The sequence below is a fragment of the Lynx canadensis genome, chromosome A2, assembly GCF_007474595.2.
Source record: "Lynx canadensis isolate LIC74 chromosome A2, mLynCan4.pri.v2, whole genome shotgun sequence".
Lineage (NCBI taxonomy): Eukaryota > Metazoa > Chordata > Mammalia > Carnivora > Felidae > Lynx > Lynx canadensis.
Window position 1 is genome coordinate 104,102,323 of NC_044304.2, and position 21,904 is coordinate 104,124,226.

Here is a 21,904-nt window from a genome sequence, read left to right on the forward strand (position 1 = left end):
TCATGGGCCATCTGTCTTGTTCACAGGCCTGTGTGTCTCCAATGCTTAGGCCAGAGTGCTCAGATGTTAGGCATTCCACAGAGGTTTGTTGAATAGATGAATGAATGAATAGATGAATTAATAAAGTAAATAAGCATATAAAACTAGTTGTTTTTTAAAAAAATATGACTTGGCCTGTTTTTCAAATAAATGTATGTAATAATAAGAATTTATACTCTTTTTTTTTTGCATTCCATATGTGAAACTGAGTTAAACGGTAAAAAATAGTTTAAAACTAACCCTCAATCATTCAGGGCTTGGAAGCAAGGTCTGAAATTGGTCTCGTATTATACAGCTACAGCCCAAAGCAGGGAGAGCCACATAACACAAAGCAAACTTGTCTGTCCTCCGGTGTCCATGAAGGCTGAAAGCCCCACATTTAGGGTGGGGTGTTGGTCTCAGGATTTTAGAACAATGAACCAATTTTGCTCTTTTCTCAAGGAGAACAATGACTAAATCAAGGAAATAAATAAACCATAATCTACTGCAACACAGCTGACTCAACCGTTAAAGAAAAATGTCTTTTAAAATGATTTCAAAATCTATGGTCATTCAACTCTATTTCCTATTTCACAACACACACACACACACACACACACACACACACACACACAGTATATGTTTGTTTTTTGTAACTACTTAATTCCAGAAAAATCCAGAAAATATAGATATAAATAGCCCCTTGGAGCTATTCTTTTGTGCAAATTTCAGTGAGTGAGTAAAGGAGACCCATTCCAAGTGAGAATAAATCATATGCACTGTTGGCATAAGAATCCACAATTACTGTTATAAATGATCACCTTCACATTGGGTACTGTATTTAAATGGGACTAAATACTACCAGGTAAAACATTGCCCTACAACTTGTGGGGAAGGAAAACATTGAAAGAGAAATGCCATTTTTCCTAATCTTTCAATGGTTTTCATTTTAATCTCCTACACTGGACTGAATACAAATCAGTTCAGAGCAACTTCCTGCCGCCCATCCTCAGCCTACCTGCACCTTTACCCCTCCCTCCAAGAAGCATGACATCGTTAACAAGAGGTGTCGTTGCCTTTTCAAGGCTGGTGAAGTGAAACTTGTTCCCCCCACTCCTGTATCTCAGGCCCTGATATTAAAATGAGAAAACACAGGTAGCAAGCTAGAAGGACAGAGAGAGAGAGAGAGAGAGAGAGAGAGAGAGAGAGAGAGAGAGAGAGAGAAACAGATGCAAAACAAAAATTGTATGGAAAATGTGCTATTTTCTCCCTGTAAAAGATAAAAGACAACAGCAGAAAAAGAAATCCATTCTCTGAAGTCAGGAGTGAAAAAGAAAACAAGCAGCACTCTACCAAGAATCAGGAGGTTTAAAAATTCTTACCTGTGCCTGGAGTAGTGTTCAACAGGAATGAGGAAAAGAAAGAAAAAAATAAGGAAAAAATGTCAGTATATTGAACAAAAAAATTCATGTTCTAAGTTTTAAATATTATGTTATCCACACATAAAAGTCTACTTTTCTTTTTTGGTAAATGATTAGAATATTTTTATTAAGCCCTAAAAGAGAAAAAGCAACTCCTAATTATTGTTAAAAGTGAAGATACACAAATGAGTATTGCAAACAGCACAGTCAAGGTAAAGATTAGATGAACAGGATGAAGAAATCTTAAGAAACTGACTAGACCTAAAAATACATATCATGGGGGATTGATAAATGACTGCAAATATTTTGTGATCCAAATTGGGAATGAAATCTATCCATAGATTGATTGATTAATCTATTGATTTTAATCAATCCATCTACATTTAATCAATCCATCTACAAGGAAATGAGAATTTGCTTCCTTAATTAGAAAGTGGAAAATCAAAGACCATTTTCAAGTCAATGGACCACTGATTATTTTATTGAGGAATGTAGAATTATAGCAAAAAATCCATGTGACTTATAATTTTCAAAATTAACACAAACCTTGGCATATTCTTTACTAACATGTTACTGATAAATCCTAGAAAATTCTATTTTTTTAAGTGTAGGACATTTATACTCAGTCAGCAATCTAGTATTTCTCGTTTTAGCTGGAATTTTTCAGTTGTTAATGTTGTAATTTACACCAGTAAGCTGATTAACAAGTACGCAAATGTCACCATCAAAATTAAATTTTATCAGAGTTGGAGAGTGACAGAGAAATGATTTAGGTAAAAGAATTTTCATAGCAAAGACAACTTGGAAGAAGGTCTTGAACCTTTAAAAATTTACTAGTAAAAAGATGCTGAGGCAAGCATGGCTTATTTAATTGAAGGGCTGACTGGCTGTACACACACACACACACACACACACACACTCTGAACCTATGTGCATATGTCAAATTTCTCTTTATTAGAATCATGGATCAAAAGTTATTACAATTTAAATTTACCATTGAAAATTTAAGATTTCAAAACTTGTAAAAAATATTCTTTTGCATTATGAACCTTACATTTCAGTTATTCTGTTTCATTAGGGTCAGGTAACTGAATTTTCTTCTTTGCAAATATTCACTCTGTCAGGGAAACTCAATTACCAGTAGATGGCAGCAGTGCAGTGTATTATTTGCCTTTGGTTGCCTTTAAGGGAACATGCAGCAAATTCACTCAAGGGAAAAACCAAGATTTTTTTCAGAGTGGTACTTCCTGTGGCATGTAATTCTCCATTTTGTTCATCTTTAATTTCTTTATTCAAAATTTATTTTCTCTAGGGTGTACATTTATTTTTAGTTCATCATTATTATTTTTGAAGATCTAATTGGCTTTATCATCTGATTCATGAATTGGGCGGCATTCCATTTACCAAGTTGAAGGGAGCACCCTATAGTATACCTTTATTATCATTAATAATTTAAGTTAATTTAGGAAGTAAAGTATGTGTACTGGAAAGCAGTGTGTTTGGAGATTAAAATTAGATGGTCTGTGTATGCGTGAAACCTATCTACATATTTAAGGTTGGTTCATATATATGACTTAGTTCATTTGACTCTGACAATATAAATTCATACCTTAATATCTACATATACTATATTAAATTTATTCTTTTTTAACTCACATGTAGGTCAAACAAGATAATAACTGCCTACATCTTATATTACATTTGAATTTGTCACCATTCCCTCTATTAGCCTTTTTACTTCATATCTCCAGTAGAACACAAGTAACAACTATGAACAGCAGACAACGAAGTGAGCATACAAAATCAAATAAAGTTCCAGATAAAATTGAACAGGTCAATGACTAAATTGGTAGATAACATAGTAACACTGACTTTGAGGTCATCTTTATATTTCTTTTTTTCTTAACATACTTTATATCAAACAAATTTAAATGAACATCCAAAACCTATTTCCTAGTTTTAGACCCAACCCATATACTTGCTTTCATTTTAAGTAGTTGGTAATTGAGATATCTTTTCTGACATTCTAGGGAAGTATAATAATGAGACAATCTTGCTCTCAGCACACAGCTAGATACAATTTTATGATATTATCTTAAAGGTAGGTGTCGTTTTAATTTCCATTTAATTATATTCATATGCATATACATGCTGGGTACTAAATGTGATGCAAAGATGATACATCTGATTTGGTATTTTAATAGCATACATACATTAACTCAGGCATTCTAAAGGTAAAATGGGTCAAATTTCTTATTTGAAAGGGGCTATTATTTACTCTTCTCCATTTGAAGAAAAAAATAGATCACAGTGATTGTAAACAATATGCAGTATTCTCAATATAAGAATCAATGGGAGAAAATACCTGGTTGACATGGTCCAATTTAGGACAAGGCCTCCCTCCATTATATGGTTTTTCACGCAACCATTTAGACCGAACCTTCACACCGCTCCCACAGGACTTGCTGCACCGTGACCAGTTGGACCACTCACTAAGCTTGCAGTCAGAGGGACAAGGGATGATGCAAGCCTCTTCGATGTAACCTAAATGGAAGAAAATGAGATGAGAGCCATCTCCTCCACATGTCACTTGCACACTACCACCCACCATGCTAGCTCACTTAGAAGGTCCAAGTTCGACTTGACAGCAACATGCAAATGCAAAGATGTCTCCGTCGTTAGGGACTCAAATTAAATTCTGCAGGAAAATGACACACACGTACAGAGACTCTGTTAAAATAACAGCTGAGCAGCTGCCATATGATCTGCTTAGGATTCATGCTCACCATACCTCAACATTTCTGACTTTCTGACAGCTCGTGTTTAATTGACAATAACCTGTCTGCTGCTATATCATTCTCATGCTGTCAGAATGATACATTAAAAAAATTATACCGGTTTTCTATAAAATGCTCTCTGTTAATGTCACGCAAGTTCAAGTTTTTGAGTCCATGCAATGTTCTTCCTCAAGAAGAAAGCCAGAGCCTCTCAATCAATATCTGAAAGGGAGCGTTTAACTTAGCACCTTATGCTTTCCCTTCTTTGAAAATCAAATCCGGAGAAGGAGAGTGAAGAATGTTAAATAAATAATGTCTCATATTTTTATAGTGCTGTCAATTTCAAAACAACTTTACATCTTGTTTTCATTTGATTGTCTCAAAAATCTTATAAATGTATCGGGCAGGTAGGTATTGATTTTCTACTGGATAGATATTCTAACAAATGCAGAAAGGTAATTGACAAGTGTGGGGGCACACAGTAAGAGATGGGGTTTAGTCCGTTACTCGCTCCATCAAATCACACAGCCAATTAACTTAATCATCTACAGATGTGATTTGAGAAATGGGTGCATTTTCCTGGAACAGTCTCTGATTACCAGCTTGGCATTTCACAGTATCAATTTATCACTAGTATTCTCCAGGCCAAAATGTGGAGAAAGCAAAATTTCCCTTGGTCGAGAGTCAAATGCATGGCTGTTCTGTGTAATACTCTGATGTGCAGACGGATTGTTCTTGTAACATTTTACATCAAGGATTTGATTTTGAAAATGATAATAATATAAACAACTTGTACAAGGGAACTCTAGGTAGGTTTATAAATTTTTTATGGAGAAAATTCACATACCATAAAAGTCAGCTCACGTTTTGGATTTTAATATATTCAGTGGGTCATACAACTGTCACGACTATCTAATTTTAGAATATTTTCATCACCACGAAGAGAAACCCTATACCCGTTAGCAGCCATCTCCTATTTTCCTTTCCCTCGACACCCTGGCGACCACTCATCTATTTTCTATCCCTAAGAATGTACCAATTCTGGACATCTCATAAAATGAAATCAAACATTATGTGGTCTTTCTGATTGGCTTATTTCACTTAGTATAGTGTTTTCAGGGTTCCTCTAGGTTATAGCATATGTTAGTACGTCATTCCTTTTTGTGACTGAATAATGATCCATTGTATAGATATATTTTGCTTATCCATTCATCAGTTGATTGATATTTTAGTTATTTTCCTATTTTGTATATTATGGATAATGCTATGAACATTTGTGTATAAATTTCTGTTTGAACATGTTTTTAATTCTCATGGGTGTATATCTACAAGTGGAATGCTGGCTCATATGGTAACTCTATATTTAACTTTTTGAGGCAATTGTCAAACTGTTTTCCAAAAGTGTACCATTTTATAATACCACTAGCAAGGTATGCGTGTTCCAACTTCTACATTTGTCAAAACTTGTCTTTTTAATTTTAGGGTCCTTTGAAGAATGAAATTTTAAATGTCAATGAGTCTAATTTACCTATTTTTTTCTTTGGTTGTTGGGCTCTGAGGTCACATCTAGAAAACTATTACCTAATCTGAGGTAATAAAGATTTACACCTAGGTTTTCTTCTAAGAGTTTTATAGTTTTAGCTCTCATATTTAGGAATATGGTTCACTTAATTTTTGTATATGTTATGAAAAGCTGTGTGTGTGGGGGGGTCCAACTTCATTCTTTTATATGTGGTTATCATGTTATTCCAGGCCCATTTGTTGAAAAGGCTATTTTTTCTACATTGAATTATTTTGGTACCCTTGTTGAAAATCAATTGACCATAAATATAAGGGTTTATATCTCAATTCTAAATTCTATTGATCTCTATGCCAATACCACACTGTCTTGATTACTGTAACTTTGTTTTGAAGTTTTGAAGTCAGAATGCGTGAGTCCTCCTACTTTGCTCTTATTTTTTTAAGATAGTTTCAGCTTTTGGGTGCTTTGCATTTCCATATGCATCTTAGAATCAGCTTGTCAAGTCTTACCCAAAATGGCAGCTAAGTTTTTGATGGGAATTATGCTGAATAGCTTGATCAGTTTGGGAGTATTGCCATCTTAATAATCCAGATACATGGAATTTCTTTCCATTTATTTAGGTCTTTCATTTCTTTCACTGATGGTTTCTAATTTTTAGTGTACACATCTTAACACTTCATTTGTTAAATTTATTCCTAAGTATTTCATTCTTTTTATTGTAGGTAGATTTAAAAGAGAACCTTTCATTATAGCAAAACAAGACCACCTAAAAACCAGTATGATAAATTTCATCTAGAAGCTTGTAACCAAAGTTACATTTGAGACAGTGTTAAAAAGCTACCCAGTTACTACACAGTATTTCCTAGCTTTATCACAAATTATGTGGAACACATGCTAAAATTGCAGGTTTCTAGCAATCCCCAACATTATGATACAGTTCAGTTGGGATAGGGTCTCACTTTTAGAAATTTAATGTATTTTCTTGCGTTTACTCACCATTGTTTTTTTATTGAAATCCTTTTATCAAGGTAATTGTGGATTCACATACAATTGCAAGAAATATGAGAAATAATATCAAGAGGTCCCTTGTCTACTTTTCCTAGTTACTTACAACAGTAACTATAGTATAATTTCAACCAAGATACTGAGACTGATACAATCCATTGAGCTTATCTAAGTTTCACCAGTCATCCTTGTACTCATTTATAAATGTGTGAGTGTGTGGGACTGAAATTAGGGAATGCTGTTGTAAGACAAGTCAGAACCAGTTGAATCTGGAGGAGAGGCAGATTTGTACATATCTTTCTACATACAGTCCCTGTATTTTTGCCAAAGTTACACATTAGCTGTTTTAAACTTAGTCTCCATACACAAACGTGCATCTTTTGTACAATTTCATAAGTACGAAGTTCATTGAACACACACATGAATCCAGAAACCTCTTTGGTGCTCCCTTCCAATCACTATCCCTTCTCACATGGCAGCTACCCTAATTTATCACAATGCAGAATTGTACTTTTAAAAAATGTTACATAAATGGAGTCATACAGTGAATAACCATGTGTGCAAGCTTTCTTTCATTCTATAGTGTGGCATGAGATTGATCCATATTTTTGCATGTTGTTGAAGGCTATTTATTTTTTAATGTTTATTTATTTTTGAGACAGAGAGAGACAGAGCATGAATGGGGGAGGGGCAGAGAGAGAGGGAGACACAGAATCTGAAGCAGTCTCCAGGCTCTGAGCTGTCAGCACAGAGCCTGACGCAGGGCTTGAGGCTTGAACTCACAGACTGAGATCATGACCTGAGCCGAAGTCAGAAGCTCAACCAACTGAGCCATCCAGGCGCCCCATAAGGCTATTCATTTTAATTGATATATAATATTCTATTGTGTTTATAATATTATGGCTTATTCGTACATTCTAATGATGGTGAGTGGATATTTTTTAAAATATAATTTATTATCAAATTGGTTTCCATACAACACCCAGTGCTCATCCCAACAAGTGCCCTCCTCCATGCCCAACACCCACTTTCCCTTCTTCCCCACCCCCAACAACCCTCACTTTGTTCTCAGTCCTTAAAAGTCTCTTATGGTTTGCCTCTCTCCTTCTAACTTTTCTCCCCCCCCTTCCCCTCCCCATGGTCTTCTGTTAAGTTTCTCAAGATCCACATATGAATGAAAACATGGTATCTTTCTCTACCTGACTTATTTCACTTAGCATAATACCCTCCTGTTCCATCCACATTGCTGCAAATGGCCAGATTTCATTCTTTCTCATTGCCAAGTAGTATTCCATTGTATATATAAACTACATCTTATTTATCTATTCATCAGTTGATGGACATGTAGGCTCTTTCCATAATTTGGCTACTGTTGAAAGTGCTGCTATAAACATTGGCATATATGTGCCCCTGTGCATCAGCACTCCTGTATCCCTTGGGTAAATTCCTAGCAGGGCTATTGCTGGGTCATAGGGTAGTTCTATCTTTAATTTTTTGAGGCAGAAGACATGAATGGATATTTTTCAATGTGAAGCTATTGTTAACAAGATTGCTATGAGCCTTCTAGAATATGTCTTTTGGTGAACATATGTATTTTTGGGGGGACTATTCCTAGGAGAGAATTTGATGCATCAGAAGGTACCACCTAATTGTAAGTAAAGTATAAAAAAAATCTTTTTAAAGATAGGATCACAAATTTGGCATGAAGAGCAGGGTGCAATGAAAGAATTTTCAAAAGTGTAGGAATTAGTCTCAGCTAGCCTTCAAGAGGGCAGATGAGGCAGCTGGGGCTTTGTCAGCTGTGAAACACTAAAGACAGAAAAAAGACACCAATGCTAAGTTTTGAATGTACTTCTGATACTGAAAAAGGCATCTAGACTATTGGTAATGATATAGAGGAAAGTTTAATAAAAAATGAAAGTACCTTATGACAGTGTTTACCAAAATTTTGAAAAGTGTAACTATTCTTCAAATAGATTGCAGTGTCTACTTAAATCTTTGACTTTGATTATGGTTTGAGGTAGGGGAACAAGCCCATCTCACTATTTTGAACTGAAACAAATTTTAAATCTTATTCTGCATTTCATATAGCATAGCTTAGAAATTAAATTTATCTAAACCAGTAGGAGATGCTTAAAAATGGAACTCTCAAAAGGGCCAGTAATAATTCATTTTATATTTCAAAGTAATAGTTTATGAAATAAAATCAAACTGTAGAAATGCCTAAAGTCATTTCCAAATCAATGGTATTCTGTGACCAAATTGTTTAATGCTTGTAAAAGCACAATTTTTTAAAATACCAAATATTTCCAAATGTTATCAATAGCTTTGGCAAAGAATGCTAGTATTTCAAAGGTAATACATTATTTTATACTTTTAAAGTTTTTATTTAAGTTTCAGTTAATTAACATACAATCTAATATTGATTCAGGTATAAAATACAGTGATTCAACACTTCCATACAATACCCAGTGCTCAACACAAGTGCCCTCCTTAATCCCCACCAGCAATTTAACCTATCTCCCTACTGGTAACCATCAGTTTGTTCTCTATAGTTAAGGGTCTGCTTCTTGGTTTGCCTCTCTTTTTTCCCCCTATACTCATTCATAATTTGGCTATTGTAAATAATGTTGCTATAAACATTGGGGTGCATGTATCCCTGTGAATTTGTATTTTTGTATACCTTGTGTAAACACATAGTTCTATTTTTCACTTTTTTGAGGAACCTCCATACTGTTTTCCAGAGTGGCTGCACCAGTTTGCATTCCCACCAACAAGGCGAGAGGATTCCTTTTTTTCTCCATATCCTCACCAATACTTGTTGGTTTGTTGTGTTGTTGATTTTAGCCATTCTGACAGGTGTGAGGTAATATCTTATTATAGTTTTGATCTGTATTTCCCTGATGATCAGTGATGTTGAGCATCTTTTCATGTGTCTGTTGGTCATCTGTATGTCTTCTTTGGAAAAATGTCTATTCACATCTCCTGTCCATTTTTAACTGGATTATTCATTTTTAAGGTGTTGAGTTTGATAAGTTTTTATAGATTTTGGATACTAACCCTTTATCAGATATGCCATTTGCAAATATCTTCTCTCATTCCACAGGTTGCCTTTTAGAATTGTTGATTGTTTCCTTCATTGTACAGAAGCTTTTTATTTTGGTGTAGTTCCAATAGTTTATTTTTGCTTTTGTTTCCCTTGTCTCAGGAGACATATCCATAAAGACGTTGCTATGGCTGATGTCAAAGAAATAGCTGCCTATGTTTTCCTTGAAATTTTTATGGTTTTATGTCTCACATTTATGTTTTTAATCCACTTTGAATTTATTTTTGTGTATGGTATAAGAAAATGGCCCAGTTTTCCCAATGTCATTTGTTGAAAAGACTGTCTTGGGGCGCCTGGGTGGCTCAGTCGGTTAAGCATCCGACTTCGGCTCAGGTCATGATCTCACGGTCCCTGAATTCGAGCCCCGCATCGGGCTCTGTGCTGACAGCTCAGAGCCTGGAGCCCGTTTCAGATTCTGTGTCTCCCTCTCTCTCTGCCCCTCCCCTCTTCACGCTCTGTCTCTGTCTCAAAAATAAACATTAAAAAAAATAATAAAAAAAAATAAAAAAGAAAAGACTGTCTTTTTCCCATTGGATATTCTTTCCTGCTTTGTTGAAGATTAATTGACCATATAGTTGTAGGTTCATTTCTGGGTTTTCTTTTCTGTTCCATTGATTTATGTGTCTGTTTTTGTACCAGTACCATACTGCTTTGATCACTAAAGCTGTGTAATATAACTTGAAATCTGGTTTTGTGATGCCTCCAGATTTGATTTTCAAGATTGCTTTGGCTATTCAGGGTCTATTGTGGTTCCATACACAATTTAGGATTGTTTGTTCTAGCTCTGTGAAAAATGTTGATGCTATTTTGATAGGGATTTCATTGAATGAGTAGATTGCTTTGGGTAGTATAGACATTTTAATAATATTTGTTCCTCCAATCCATGAGCATGGACTGTTTTTTCACTGCTTTGTGTCCTCATGAATTCCTTTCATTGGTGTTTTATATTTTTCAGAGTATAGATCTTTAACTTCTTTGGTTAGGTTTATTCCTAGGTATCATGTTGTTTTTGGTGCACTTGTAAATGGGAATGATTCCTTAATTTTTCTCTCTTCTGCTTCATTATTGGTGTATAGAAATTCAACAGATTTCTGTACATTAATTTTGTATCCTGTGACTTTACTGAATTCTTGTATCAGTTCTAGCAATTTTTGGTGGAGTCTTTCTGGTTTTCTATATAGAGTACCATGTCATCTGCAAATAGTGTAAGTTTTACGTCTTCCTTACAGATTTGGATGCTTTTTATTTATTTTTGTTGTCTGATTGCTATGGTTAAGATTTCCAGTAGTATGTTAAGTAACAGTGATGAGATTGGACATCCCCAGTGTTCCTGACTGTAGAGAAAAAGCTCTCAGTTTTTCCCCATTTAGGATGATATTACCTGTGGGCTTTTCATATATGGCCTTTATTATGTTATGTTCCCTGTATCCCAACTTTGTTGAGAGTTTTTATCATGAATGGATGTTGTTCTTTGTCAAATGCTTTTTCTGCATCTATCGAGAGAATCATACGGTTTTTATCCTTTCTTTTATTAATGTAGTATATAATGCTGAGTGTTGAATTTGGCTTACTGGTCTGGTATTGAGAATTTCTGCATCCCTGTTTATCAGGGATATTGGCTTACTGTTCTCTTTTTTAGTGGAGTCTTTATCTGGTTTTGGTATCAGGGTAATGTTGACCTCAAAGAAGGAGTCTGGAAGTTTTCCTTCCTTTTCTGTTTTTGGGAATAGTTTGAAAAGAATAGGTATCAACTCTTCTTTAAATGTCTGGAAGAATTTGCCTGTGAGTCCATGCTCCTGGACTTTGTTTATTGGGAGTTTTTTGGTTACTGATTCAATTATTTGGCTGGTTATTGGTATGTTCAAGTTTTCTATTTCTTCCTGTTTTTGTTTTGGTTGTTCATATATTTCTAGGAATTTATCCATTTATTCAAGGTTGTCCAATCCATTGGCATATAATTTTTCATAGTATTTCATATAATTATTTGTATTTCTGTGGCATTGCTAGTTATCTTCTCTCATTTGTGATTTTATTGACTTGGGTACTTTCTCTTTCTGATAAGTCTTTCCTTTTTGATACAGGTATATCAATTTTAGTAAGTTTTTTCAAAGAACCACTCCTAGTTTCATTAATCTGTTCTATTGTTTTGTTGTTATTGTTATTTTTATCATTTATTTCTACTCTAATATTTATTATTTCCTTCCTTCTGCTTGGTTTAGGCTTTGTGTTTGTTCTTTTTCTAACCCTTTTAAGTATAAGGTTAGGTTGTTTATTTGAGATTTTTCTTGCTTCTTAAGGTAGGTCTGTACTGCTATATACTTCCCTGTTAGGACCACTTTTGCTGCATCCCAAAGGCTTTGTTTTTTCATTCATTTTTCATTTTTCATTGTGTTTTCATTTTCATTTGTTTACATGTATTTTTTAAAATTTCTTATTTGATTTCCTGGTTGACCCATTCATTGTTTAGTAGAACATTGTTTAACCTCCATATATTTGTGGCATTTCAGATTTTTTTTATTGGGTGGACTTCTACCCACTCACGGTAGGTAGAAGGTGCTGTGGTCAGAAAACGGTGCTGTGGTCAGAAAACGTGCATGGTATGACATCAATCTTTTTGTATTTGTTAAGGTTTGCTTTGTAAACTAATCAGATATTAGTATATCTGTATATTAGCATATACAGATATCTGATCTGTTCTAGAATGTGAACTTGAAAAGAATGTGTATTCTGCTGTTTTAGATGGAATTTTCTGAATATATCTGTTAAGTTCACACTGTGGTCCAGTGTGTCATTCGAAGCCATTGTCTTCCTGTTTATGTTTAGATGATATGTCCATTGATGTAATGGGATCGTAAAGTGTGCTACTATCAGTGTATTATTATCAATGAGTTACTTTATGTTTGTAGTTGTTTTATATATTTGGGTGCTATCATGTCAGGGGCATAAATATTTATGATTGTTAGATATGATTCTCAGACTGTCCCCTTTATTACGATATAGTACCCTTCTTTATCTCTTGTTATAAAGGTAATAAATTATTGAAATATTTCGAGAAGACTTGCATTTTCCCACCTTCAAAATGACTACAAAAGTAAACTTTTAACCTTTTGTTATTTAGTACTCAGAGTTGAAAAGAGAATCACATGATTGTTCATGTCGCTACTTCACAAAGTAACAGATAAATGGAAATTCTTTCTTTCCATTTTATCTGTTGAAGTATTATGGCATTAGTGAGACTTAACATGTATGACTTCTGACTGATTCACATTGTATTATGAAGTAATCAGATATAACACTTTTATGTCTGATCTTCCAATAGCATATTCTAGAAAACATCTCTCAAAGAAAATTCAACCTATTAAATTGTTAACAGATATAAATTAGGCATTGACATAAAGACAAAACTGCAAAAGACTATAATGCCTAGCATTCCATTTTTATTTTCTAGTATGAAACAACACTCAATAATTGCCTGTCATGTTTATCTAGCACAATTAAAATCCTTAATGCTACTAGTAAATTGCTAGATAAGCATTCCCTTGCCTTCTCTGCTAAGATCATTTTTGAGGGCAATTAACACCAAACAATCATAGGGGATGGAAAGACAGAAACATTTGATGCATTTTAAGACTAAATAAACTGATAGCATCTTGTAGCAATTTATGCCTTCTGAGGAATGCTAGAATAAAATAAATGACTTCACAATTAGGGTATTAAAACTTTCAGCACTTCAACACTGCATTTGACACATGGAAAATCAAACTCCTGACTTTTGATCATATTTTCTGTATCCTATATCTGTTCTGATTGCTCTTTCAGACTGAAATGAATACAAAATACCAGCAGGCTTAAAGTGGCAGCCGTAGGACATATTGCCTTTGAGATATATCCAATCACCTCTTTCATTTGAATTATGAATGAGCAGATAAAATAGCTTTCAACAACCTTCACAATTACTATATTGTGTGGCTGAAAGGTGTACTGCTGATAAAGAATTCCCTTTAAAAGCACATGGAAGATATTGGTTGGTTTTGATTTACAGTTGTGTGAATGAGCAACTCTGGCACTCTAACTAAAACTTCTGAATCAATCTCAAAAGCAACCTCAAAAATCTCTGCTACTTTAATGTATATTATATGTACATGATTGCAGTTAGGAATGAGAAAAAATTAGCTAGAACTTTATTATCCTCGTGGGTTTAAAAATATTGAAAAAATCATTGAAAAGTTCTCAAATAACATTCTTTTGCAATTATATATTGAGGACTGATCACTCAGTAACATGGAAAAACCAAATTATTATCTATAGCCAAACTCCCCTAATCAAATGTTCCATTCAAGCTCATACATCCAGTAGATGTAAAGTTATAAATTAAAATTTTCATGATGAAGTGTTCAGGAAAATTTATATAACTACAGTGAAATGCTCCTTTAATTTTATTTGTATTTACTTATATACATATGAAGGCCTATGTCTTCATATCTGCTAGGTGCTTATAGATTTTCTCAGGAAGTTTCAACATCAGTGTTAATAGTTGTGGGGTTCTGTTGCTGTTTTTATTCTGATACTGGGAGTTACCCAATGACTAGGCACATTCAGATTCATTTAGGTACAGCTACGCACAAGTTTTTTATCAAGACCATTTCTTATTGCCAACTCTAAAGCTTTCTGCTGTATAATAAGGGATGTGGCTGTTCTTTGTCTTTGATTCCTGGGAGGTAGCCTTCAAGTCCTGACATTTTCTGAATCTTTCTTATTCATGGTGGCTTCTTGGACTATAGGTGAGTTTATGTTAAAGAGATGACTCAGGACGTGGTGCTGGTTACACCACAAAGACAAAACAAATTTAGAGAGTCAGGGTTTTAAGCCACATGATATCCACCCAATCTCTTGGTGGGTAGATTGAGCTTAACCATGTGCCAAAGAATTGATTAATCATGCCTACATTATAAAGCCCCCATAAAAACTCTGGGTACAAAGCTCACATGAGCTTTCTGGCAGATAAGTACACACTGATGTGTAGACAGGGTGATGCCTCCTGGCTTCTTGGGGAGAGAACATGGAAGCCTTATGATTGGGACCCTCCCAGAGCTTGCCTATGTGTCTCTTATTTTGGCTACTTCTGATTTATATCATTTTGCTATAATAAAACTCTATCTTGTAAGTCCAGTTGACCCTGAACAGCATGGGAGGTAGGGATGGTGACTCCCAGTGCAGTTGAAAATACTTGTATAATGTTGACTCCCCCAAAACTTAACTACTAATAGCCTACTGTTGACTAGAAGTCTTACAGATAACATAAAGAGTTGATTAACACACATTTTGTACCCTGTGTATATTATATTGTACATTCTTACAATAAAGTAAGCTAAACAAAGGAAAATTCTAAGAAAATCGTAAGGAAGAAAAAATATGCTTACAGTACTATACTATATTTATTGAAACAAATCCGTGTATAAGTGGACCCACACAGTTAAACTCATGTTGTTCAAAGGTCAACTATATAGTGCTTTCCCTAAGTTCTCTGAGCTGTTCCAGTGGAAGCTAGGGGGTTGTAGGAACCTCCAAAATTGTAGCCAGCTTGTCAGTAGTAACTGGGGACCCTTGAACTTGCAGCTGATGTCTGAAATGAGAGCGGTCTTGTGAAGGACTAAGCCTTTAACTGGAGGAGTTGGGCCTAACTCCAAGTAGTTGGTGCCAGAATTTCATTGTACTTTCAGACATACATTCTATTTAAAAAGTAAATAAACTTATTTATATAAGAACCTGTACCTATAGTTTACTTATTCAACCAAAATAAAAGCCTTGGGAATAATTATATGCATTAAAGCATTTATGGACCTTCTCCACAGATTTAACATTTATAATTTTAACTAATACTGTATTAAAAGTGAGAGATAAGTATTAAAAAGCTCACTTTTGGAATAAGGCTTTGTCAGCGACATAAACATATTTGATGAAGTGTTGAGATCATGAAGTAATGAGAAATAAATTAACTCTGAAACTTATTAGATGACTTATTTTTAATGTGATCCAATGCAGGGCATTTTTCTTCCAACAAATGAAAACTATATACTGCCAGAGAAGTAGTTCCAAAGGATGATCTTTTAAACATTAGTTTGTTGGATTCTAATAAGTGTTAAACAGAATTTTAACAAAAAAACATTTCAGTGGTCAAGTTGGAAAATTGCTGCATTTAAATTAAACAGTTCTCTTTACCCTGGGTTTTCCTTTTTTGCTGCTATGAACTGTGAATCTCTAGGAGAAAGCCACAGACACTGCATTTCTATACTGACTTTCTTCTATAGCATCTCACTGAACCAGTAAGAGATAGATAATTCAGATAGGTTATAATTATAATGCATTAAACTTGGATTCATGTTTTGAGCTGTACCGAGTTTTAATATGTAAAAAGTAGGACATTCCAGGTCCATTTCCAGATACAGAAAAAAAGCAAAAGTGAATAAACAAAAAAAAATCAAATCTCCTGAACTTAAAAAAATTGTTTTTTCTTAACTTATATTTACTTTAAAGTTTTAAAGCTTAAAAGGTCAAGCTTATGGCAAAGGGAGGAGAAACTGTTATGTGAATAAATATTTTAAGGGCTTTTTTATGGCAGTTTAAAAAGACCATAAGAAGAATCAACTTTGTTTTTATCCAAATGAACTAAAATTTCTTGTAAGAGCTAAATTGGATTTCAGGGCAACTATGAAGAAATGGGATAAATAGGGAGAGTAACTGCAAGTAAAGATTTTTCTTCAAAATTTAAATTTAAAATCCCCATAAATGTTTTCATGTGTTTTCAGGTAGTTTTCTGAGCCCACAGATAATTATAATAATAATTATTATAATAATTATTATTATATTAAGATATTATTATATTATTATAATATATATATTATTATTATAGATACTATATATATATAATCTTATATATATATATCTTATGAACTTATGAAAAATTCCTTGTGCATAAACCTTGTTCACTATATGACTATTTTTATGATGCTTTCAAGTCATAAAAGACCTACATCGTAGGAATGAGACTAAACTCAATTAATGGGATACGGAACTTTAAAACTATTTTGGATTTGTAGGGCTTTACTAAAACAACAAGAATCTTTATGCGGATTCACACAGGTCATTCAGTATCTTTATGAATTATGAAACCTTATAACATAAGGAATGAATAGCTCTACAGTTAAATCAATAAAACTGCCACAGATATTGGCAAGATTACCACTTTAATCATTTTGTTGAAGACTTATGTTATGACTTCTCTAATGCATTAGGAGAACAAGGGGTCAGAGGCCTAGAGAAAGGGTGTGGAGTAAAATATAATGGCAGAAGTTGTGGATTAAGGCAAAGATCAAAATTCCTTTTTTAAAAGTATTGCAAATAATGAACTATTTTTGTCAGTTAAATTTATTTTAAGCAGAGCATTTTCTTTCCAAAACGCTGAAAACAAAGCCCAATAAGTGTATGGAATTTATTGGAGGCGATGTTTGACAGCATGGCCTGAGGGACTCCATGGAGCCCAGTTTGAAAACCATGTTATGAGGTAATAGATGAGTTGAGGTCTCTGGGACATGGAGCCCAGAGAACTAAATAACACCAGATGTTTTTCTGTCACACATGACATGAATGGTAGCTGCAGGAAATTTTCCAATGAAAGTCTCTCCTTCAACACTTCCACAGTCCTCATTCAGGGAGCCTGGTGGAGAAGGACGCTGGTATCCACACCTTATTTAAATTTGACCCTAGGCAATCACTTTATTTTTGTACTCAGTATCCACAGTAGCCCTTTCCTTCTTCCCCTGGCTCTTTCAAACTTGCAACTATTACCTCAGGAAAAGTCTGTCCCCCTCAAACCCTGCCTCTCTTTTACATTTAAAAGGAAAAAGATCTCCATTGAGAATGATAACTGTGAAAGTAATACTAGCAGTACCTGTACGGTCAAATGAAAGAATTCTGATATGAATTAGACACTAAATAAATACGACCAACGAAAAAAGCTTTTCAGAGAACTTAGCACTCCATTTCAGCTTGTTTAAAGGACCCTATTTATTGCCTTTTATGCCTGGTTTAATTAAACATGCTCTTCCTCAAATCATCCACCATGATACGAAAAAAATTCTCATTAAATTTTGTTTCTTTAAAATTAACCTCTAATTTTGAACTTACATAACGTTCTAATAGAATTCCATTGCAAAAGTAATCCATTCTAGTTATATTATGGTTGACTGCTTATGTAGGTTATCCTCAGAATCTACTTTCCCCATATTCATAATCATTTTTTATCAGATATACCCTGAGTTCCACACAATGTCTTAGAAGTACATGCTCTTGAACTAAAATTTATTTGTACATTGAGTACTGGCAATGATCAAATTGCCAATATGTGTTCCACAGAGGGTCCTATAGACTCATTTGGTTTTCAAAATCATACCTAAGTAGACATTCACTTTATGAAGACCCATCCTTAAAAATTGACAGATAGATAGATAGATAGATAAATCTCCTAATGTTCTCTTCCCCACAACTGGTAATCAAGTGAACTATCACATGGGAGGTGTGGGTTGTTTTGCTCAATGCAAACAATCTTACAAAGATTTAGGCTCACATTGCTACCAAACCCTGGAAGGGTATGCATGATCCAGTAAAGTAATCCTTGAACTTGAAACGTGTAAGGCACCTGGCTGGCTCAGTTGGTACAGCGTGATACTCTTGATCCTGGGGTTGTGAATTTATGTCCTACGATGGGTGTAGAGCTTACTTTTTTAAAAAATAAAAAAGTAAAATAAAAGATGGTAAATTTAAAAAAATGTGTAGTAGAGCTCCCTGGGGATCCTGACAAAATGCAGATTCTGACTCAGTAGGTCTGTAATGTGGGTTGAATTTCTGCATTTCCAATGGTTTCCCTGTGAGGTCTATGCTGCTGGTCTGTAGACCACATTTTGAGCAGCAAAGGATTAGATGCCAGTTGGCAAATGACAGCCCAGGCTGACAGCCTGTTTTTGAATTTAATTTTTTTTAATGTTTATTTATTTTTGAGACAGAGAGAGACAGAGCATGAACAGGGGAGGAGCAGAGAGAGAGGGAGACACAGAATCTGAAGCAGGCTCCAGGCTCTGAGCTGTCAGCACAGAGTCTGACACGGGGCTCGAACTCACGGACCATGAGATCATGACCTGAGCCGAAGTCGGACGCTTAACCGACCAAGCCACCCAGAGGCCCCTGACAGCCTGTTTTTGTACATAAAGTTTTACTGGAACAGAGTCATGCCATGCACTCATGGCATTCACTCACATACTGTCTATGGCTGCTTTCATGCTGTAACTGCAGAGTTGAATACTTGTGTCAGAGACATTTTGGTCCACAAAGCCTGAAATAGTTGCTATCTGGAGCTTTAGGAAAACATTTGGTGATAAGGTAATTTAATGTAGCAGCTTATTGTTAAGTTTCTTCATAGTTTCTACATGTTATCAAGTATTTGATAGGTATTTATAGCAATATATTACTTTTACGCAATAGGAGAGCAACATATATTAAATGTCCTGGGCTGAGAAAGAACAATCAGATCAGATGTGCCTTTCTGTTAACTTGATATTAAGAGATGATAAAACATCACAAATGTAATTGAGTTTTAGAATATGTGTTGGTAGTACACTATGGCTTAAACTGCCTATGAGATATAGCAACAATAAACTTTCTGAACGTAAAGACTGAAGTGAAGTGTCTGGAAGGAATTATGTAGCTCTTAGAGCTCAAGATTTGAACACCTGGCATTTTAATATTTTATCCAATTCACCTTCAAAGTATCCCTCCCACATAACTCAAATAGAAATGCTGTTTCTACTTTTCAAGGAAAAATATGAGTTTTAGAAATAAAGAGAGTTCAATAAACATCCCACACTACCAATTAAAGTTGTAAACAACGGTTGGGAAAATGTAAGTTGCTACAGTTACTAATATAAACCAGGAGGTGAAGGTGTTGTCCAAATCTAGTGTTGTACAAATCAGGCAACTCTTGATAAGCTTTGAATGGAAATAAAGAGATTTTAATATTGATATCACAGGGCTAATTCAGTAGAATAGGTATGTGATTATTATTTCTTCTCTTATTTAGTAGGTAGATAGAAGCACAAATATTTGATGAATACCACATAGAAAGTTTGTGGCATGTATCACTCTTATTCTAAAGATCTTAGCTATTCTCAAAAATCTGTTTGATTATTTCCCAGAAATGTGACATAGAGGGAAGAATACTGTCCGGAAAAAAGAAACAACTGAAGCCTGACTGTGGATCAACTACAACTGCAAAAATTCTCTCTAGTTCACTCATTCATCCACTCTACAAATATTGAGCCCTTACTGTTCCAGGGGGTTGGGACACATCAGTGAATAAAACAGTCTATGATACCCTCATCAATCTCCATTCTTGTTCAGGAGATACAACATAAATAAACACAACAAGTAAATTATGTAATATGGTTATACAATGATACACGCTTTAGAAATACAAAATGTAGAACAGGATAAGGGGTTTGGGGAAAGAGGAGTATGGTTGAGGGGCCCATGATAAAACTCTATCATTTACATATAAATGGAAGTCATGTATACATGCATTTTACATAAGTTAGTTTATCTTTAAGGTTCTTTAAAATATTAAGACTAAGTAATATAATGATGTTTAAAAGTTCCAGAAATTCTAACTCTTGTTCTGTGAAACTTTAAGTGATTAACTTGAGAAGTGCCTGGTACTACGTAGTCACTCAAATTTCTAATGAACCAATCAGTTAAGATACTTTTTAAAATTTTTATTGATTTATGTTTGAGGGAGAGAGAGGCAGAGAGGGAGAGAGAGGAAGAGGAGAGAGAGGGAGCGGGAGAGCGGCAGAGAGAGAGGGGTACAGAGGATCCCAAGCAGGATCCCTGTGGACAACAGAGAGAACCTGACACAGGGCTTCAATCCACAAACCGCAAAATCATGACCTGAGCTGAAGGCAGACGCTTAACCAAGACTGAGCCACCCGGGCACCACCCCCTGCCCCTGATCAATTAAAATTATCAAGAGTGTTCTGGCAGTGAAAAGAAAATGTATGATTTGGTTTTTGAATGATTTAAAATCTCAGGGCGCCTGGATGCTCAGTTGGTTAAGTGTCTGACTCTTGATTTCAGCTCAGGTCATGATCTCATGGTTTGCTGGTTTGAGCCCCACATTGGGCTCTGCGCTGACAATGCTGAGCTTATTTGGGATTCTCTCTTTCTCTCTTCCCCTCCCACGTGCATGTGTGCTCTCTGCTCTTTCCCTTTCTCTATTAAAATAAATAAATTTAAAAAAAATCTGTTGCTACATTGACACCATCTAAGATTTCACACAAAAAATAAATATACATATTTCATATCATGTTCTTAGGACAAATGCCCTCAAACATATTGATATATCACTAGGAATTATATCTCATAGCATGTGTCAGATGGGTTAACATTTATGTGACTCCCAAGGTATACACTAAGATCTGATTTTTGAATATGGTTATGAGACAGTCAGGGACCTTGGGAACAAGCCCATATGCACCTGGGACACTCCCTGCATCTTGTGACAGTTTTCCCTGCAGAGCAAGCAGGGACCAAGGAGAAAGCCCAGATTGGTTTAAACTCACCTGAGATGGAATAGCCCCCGAATTCAACCTTCTTTCAGCTTTTCCACTCTTCTTAATGTGAAAAAACTTGCCCAGAGGTGGAGACTTAACTTGCAAATGAAACACACAATGTACAAAGAAGCAAGTTCTGTCAACTGCACCTGCATGTCTGCTTTCCTGGGATTCGTGGCCCCTACATGGTTAAGTATATTACTGCTTTCCCACCTCAACTCCTTTAAAACTTTCCCTGGCTGTTGTTCTGAGACCTTTGCATGTCTGACACCTGCAGAGATTGCGTCTCCCCTTTGGCTGCAGCTGCCGCCCCAATAAATCCATGCCTGTGCCTTTAAATTTTGGGTCCAGCCTTGTTTCTACCGTCGCTGGGTCCAAGAACCCAAGCCTGGTATAAC

The 21,904-nt window shown here is 35.1% G+C and overlaps 1 protein-coding gene across 1 annotated transcript in view; it reads right to left on the reverse strand.

Annotated features, from left to right (window-relative positions):
• THSD7A (thrombospondin type 1 domain containing 7A) overlaps positions 1–21,904 on the reverse strand; it is a 258,940-nt gene that overhangs the window by 40,750 nt on the left and 196,286 nt on the right. The window contains exons 14-15 of the mRNA XM_032592420.1: positions 3,805–3,983; positions 1,401–1,406 (exon numbers count right to left, since the gene is read on the reverse strand). Coding sequence (XP_032448311.1) covers positions 1,401–1,406; positions 3,805–3,983 — 185 coding nt within the window. The remainder of the gene's footprint in view (positions 1–1,400; positions 1,407–3,804; positions 3,984–21,904) is intronic.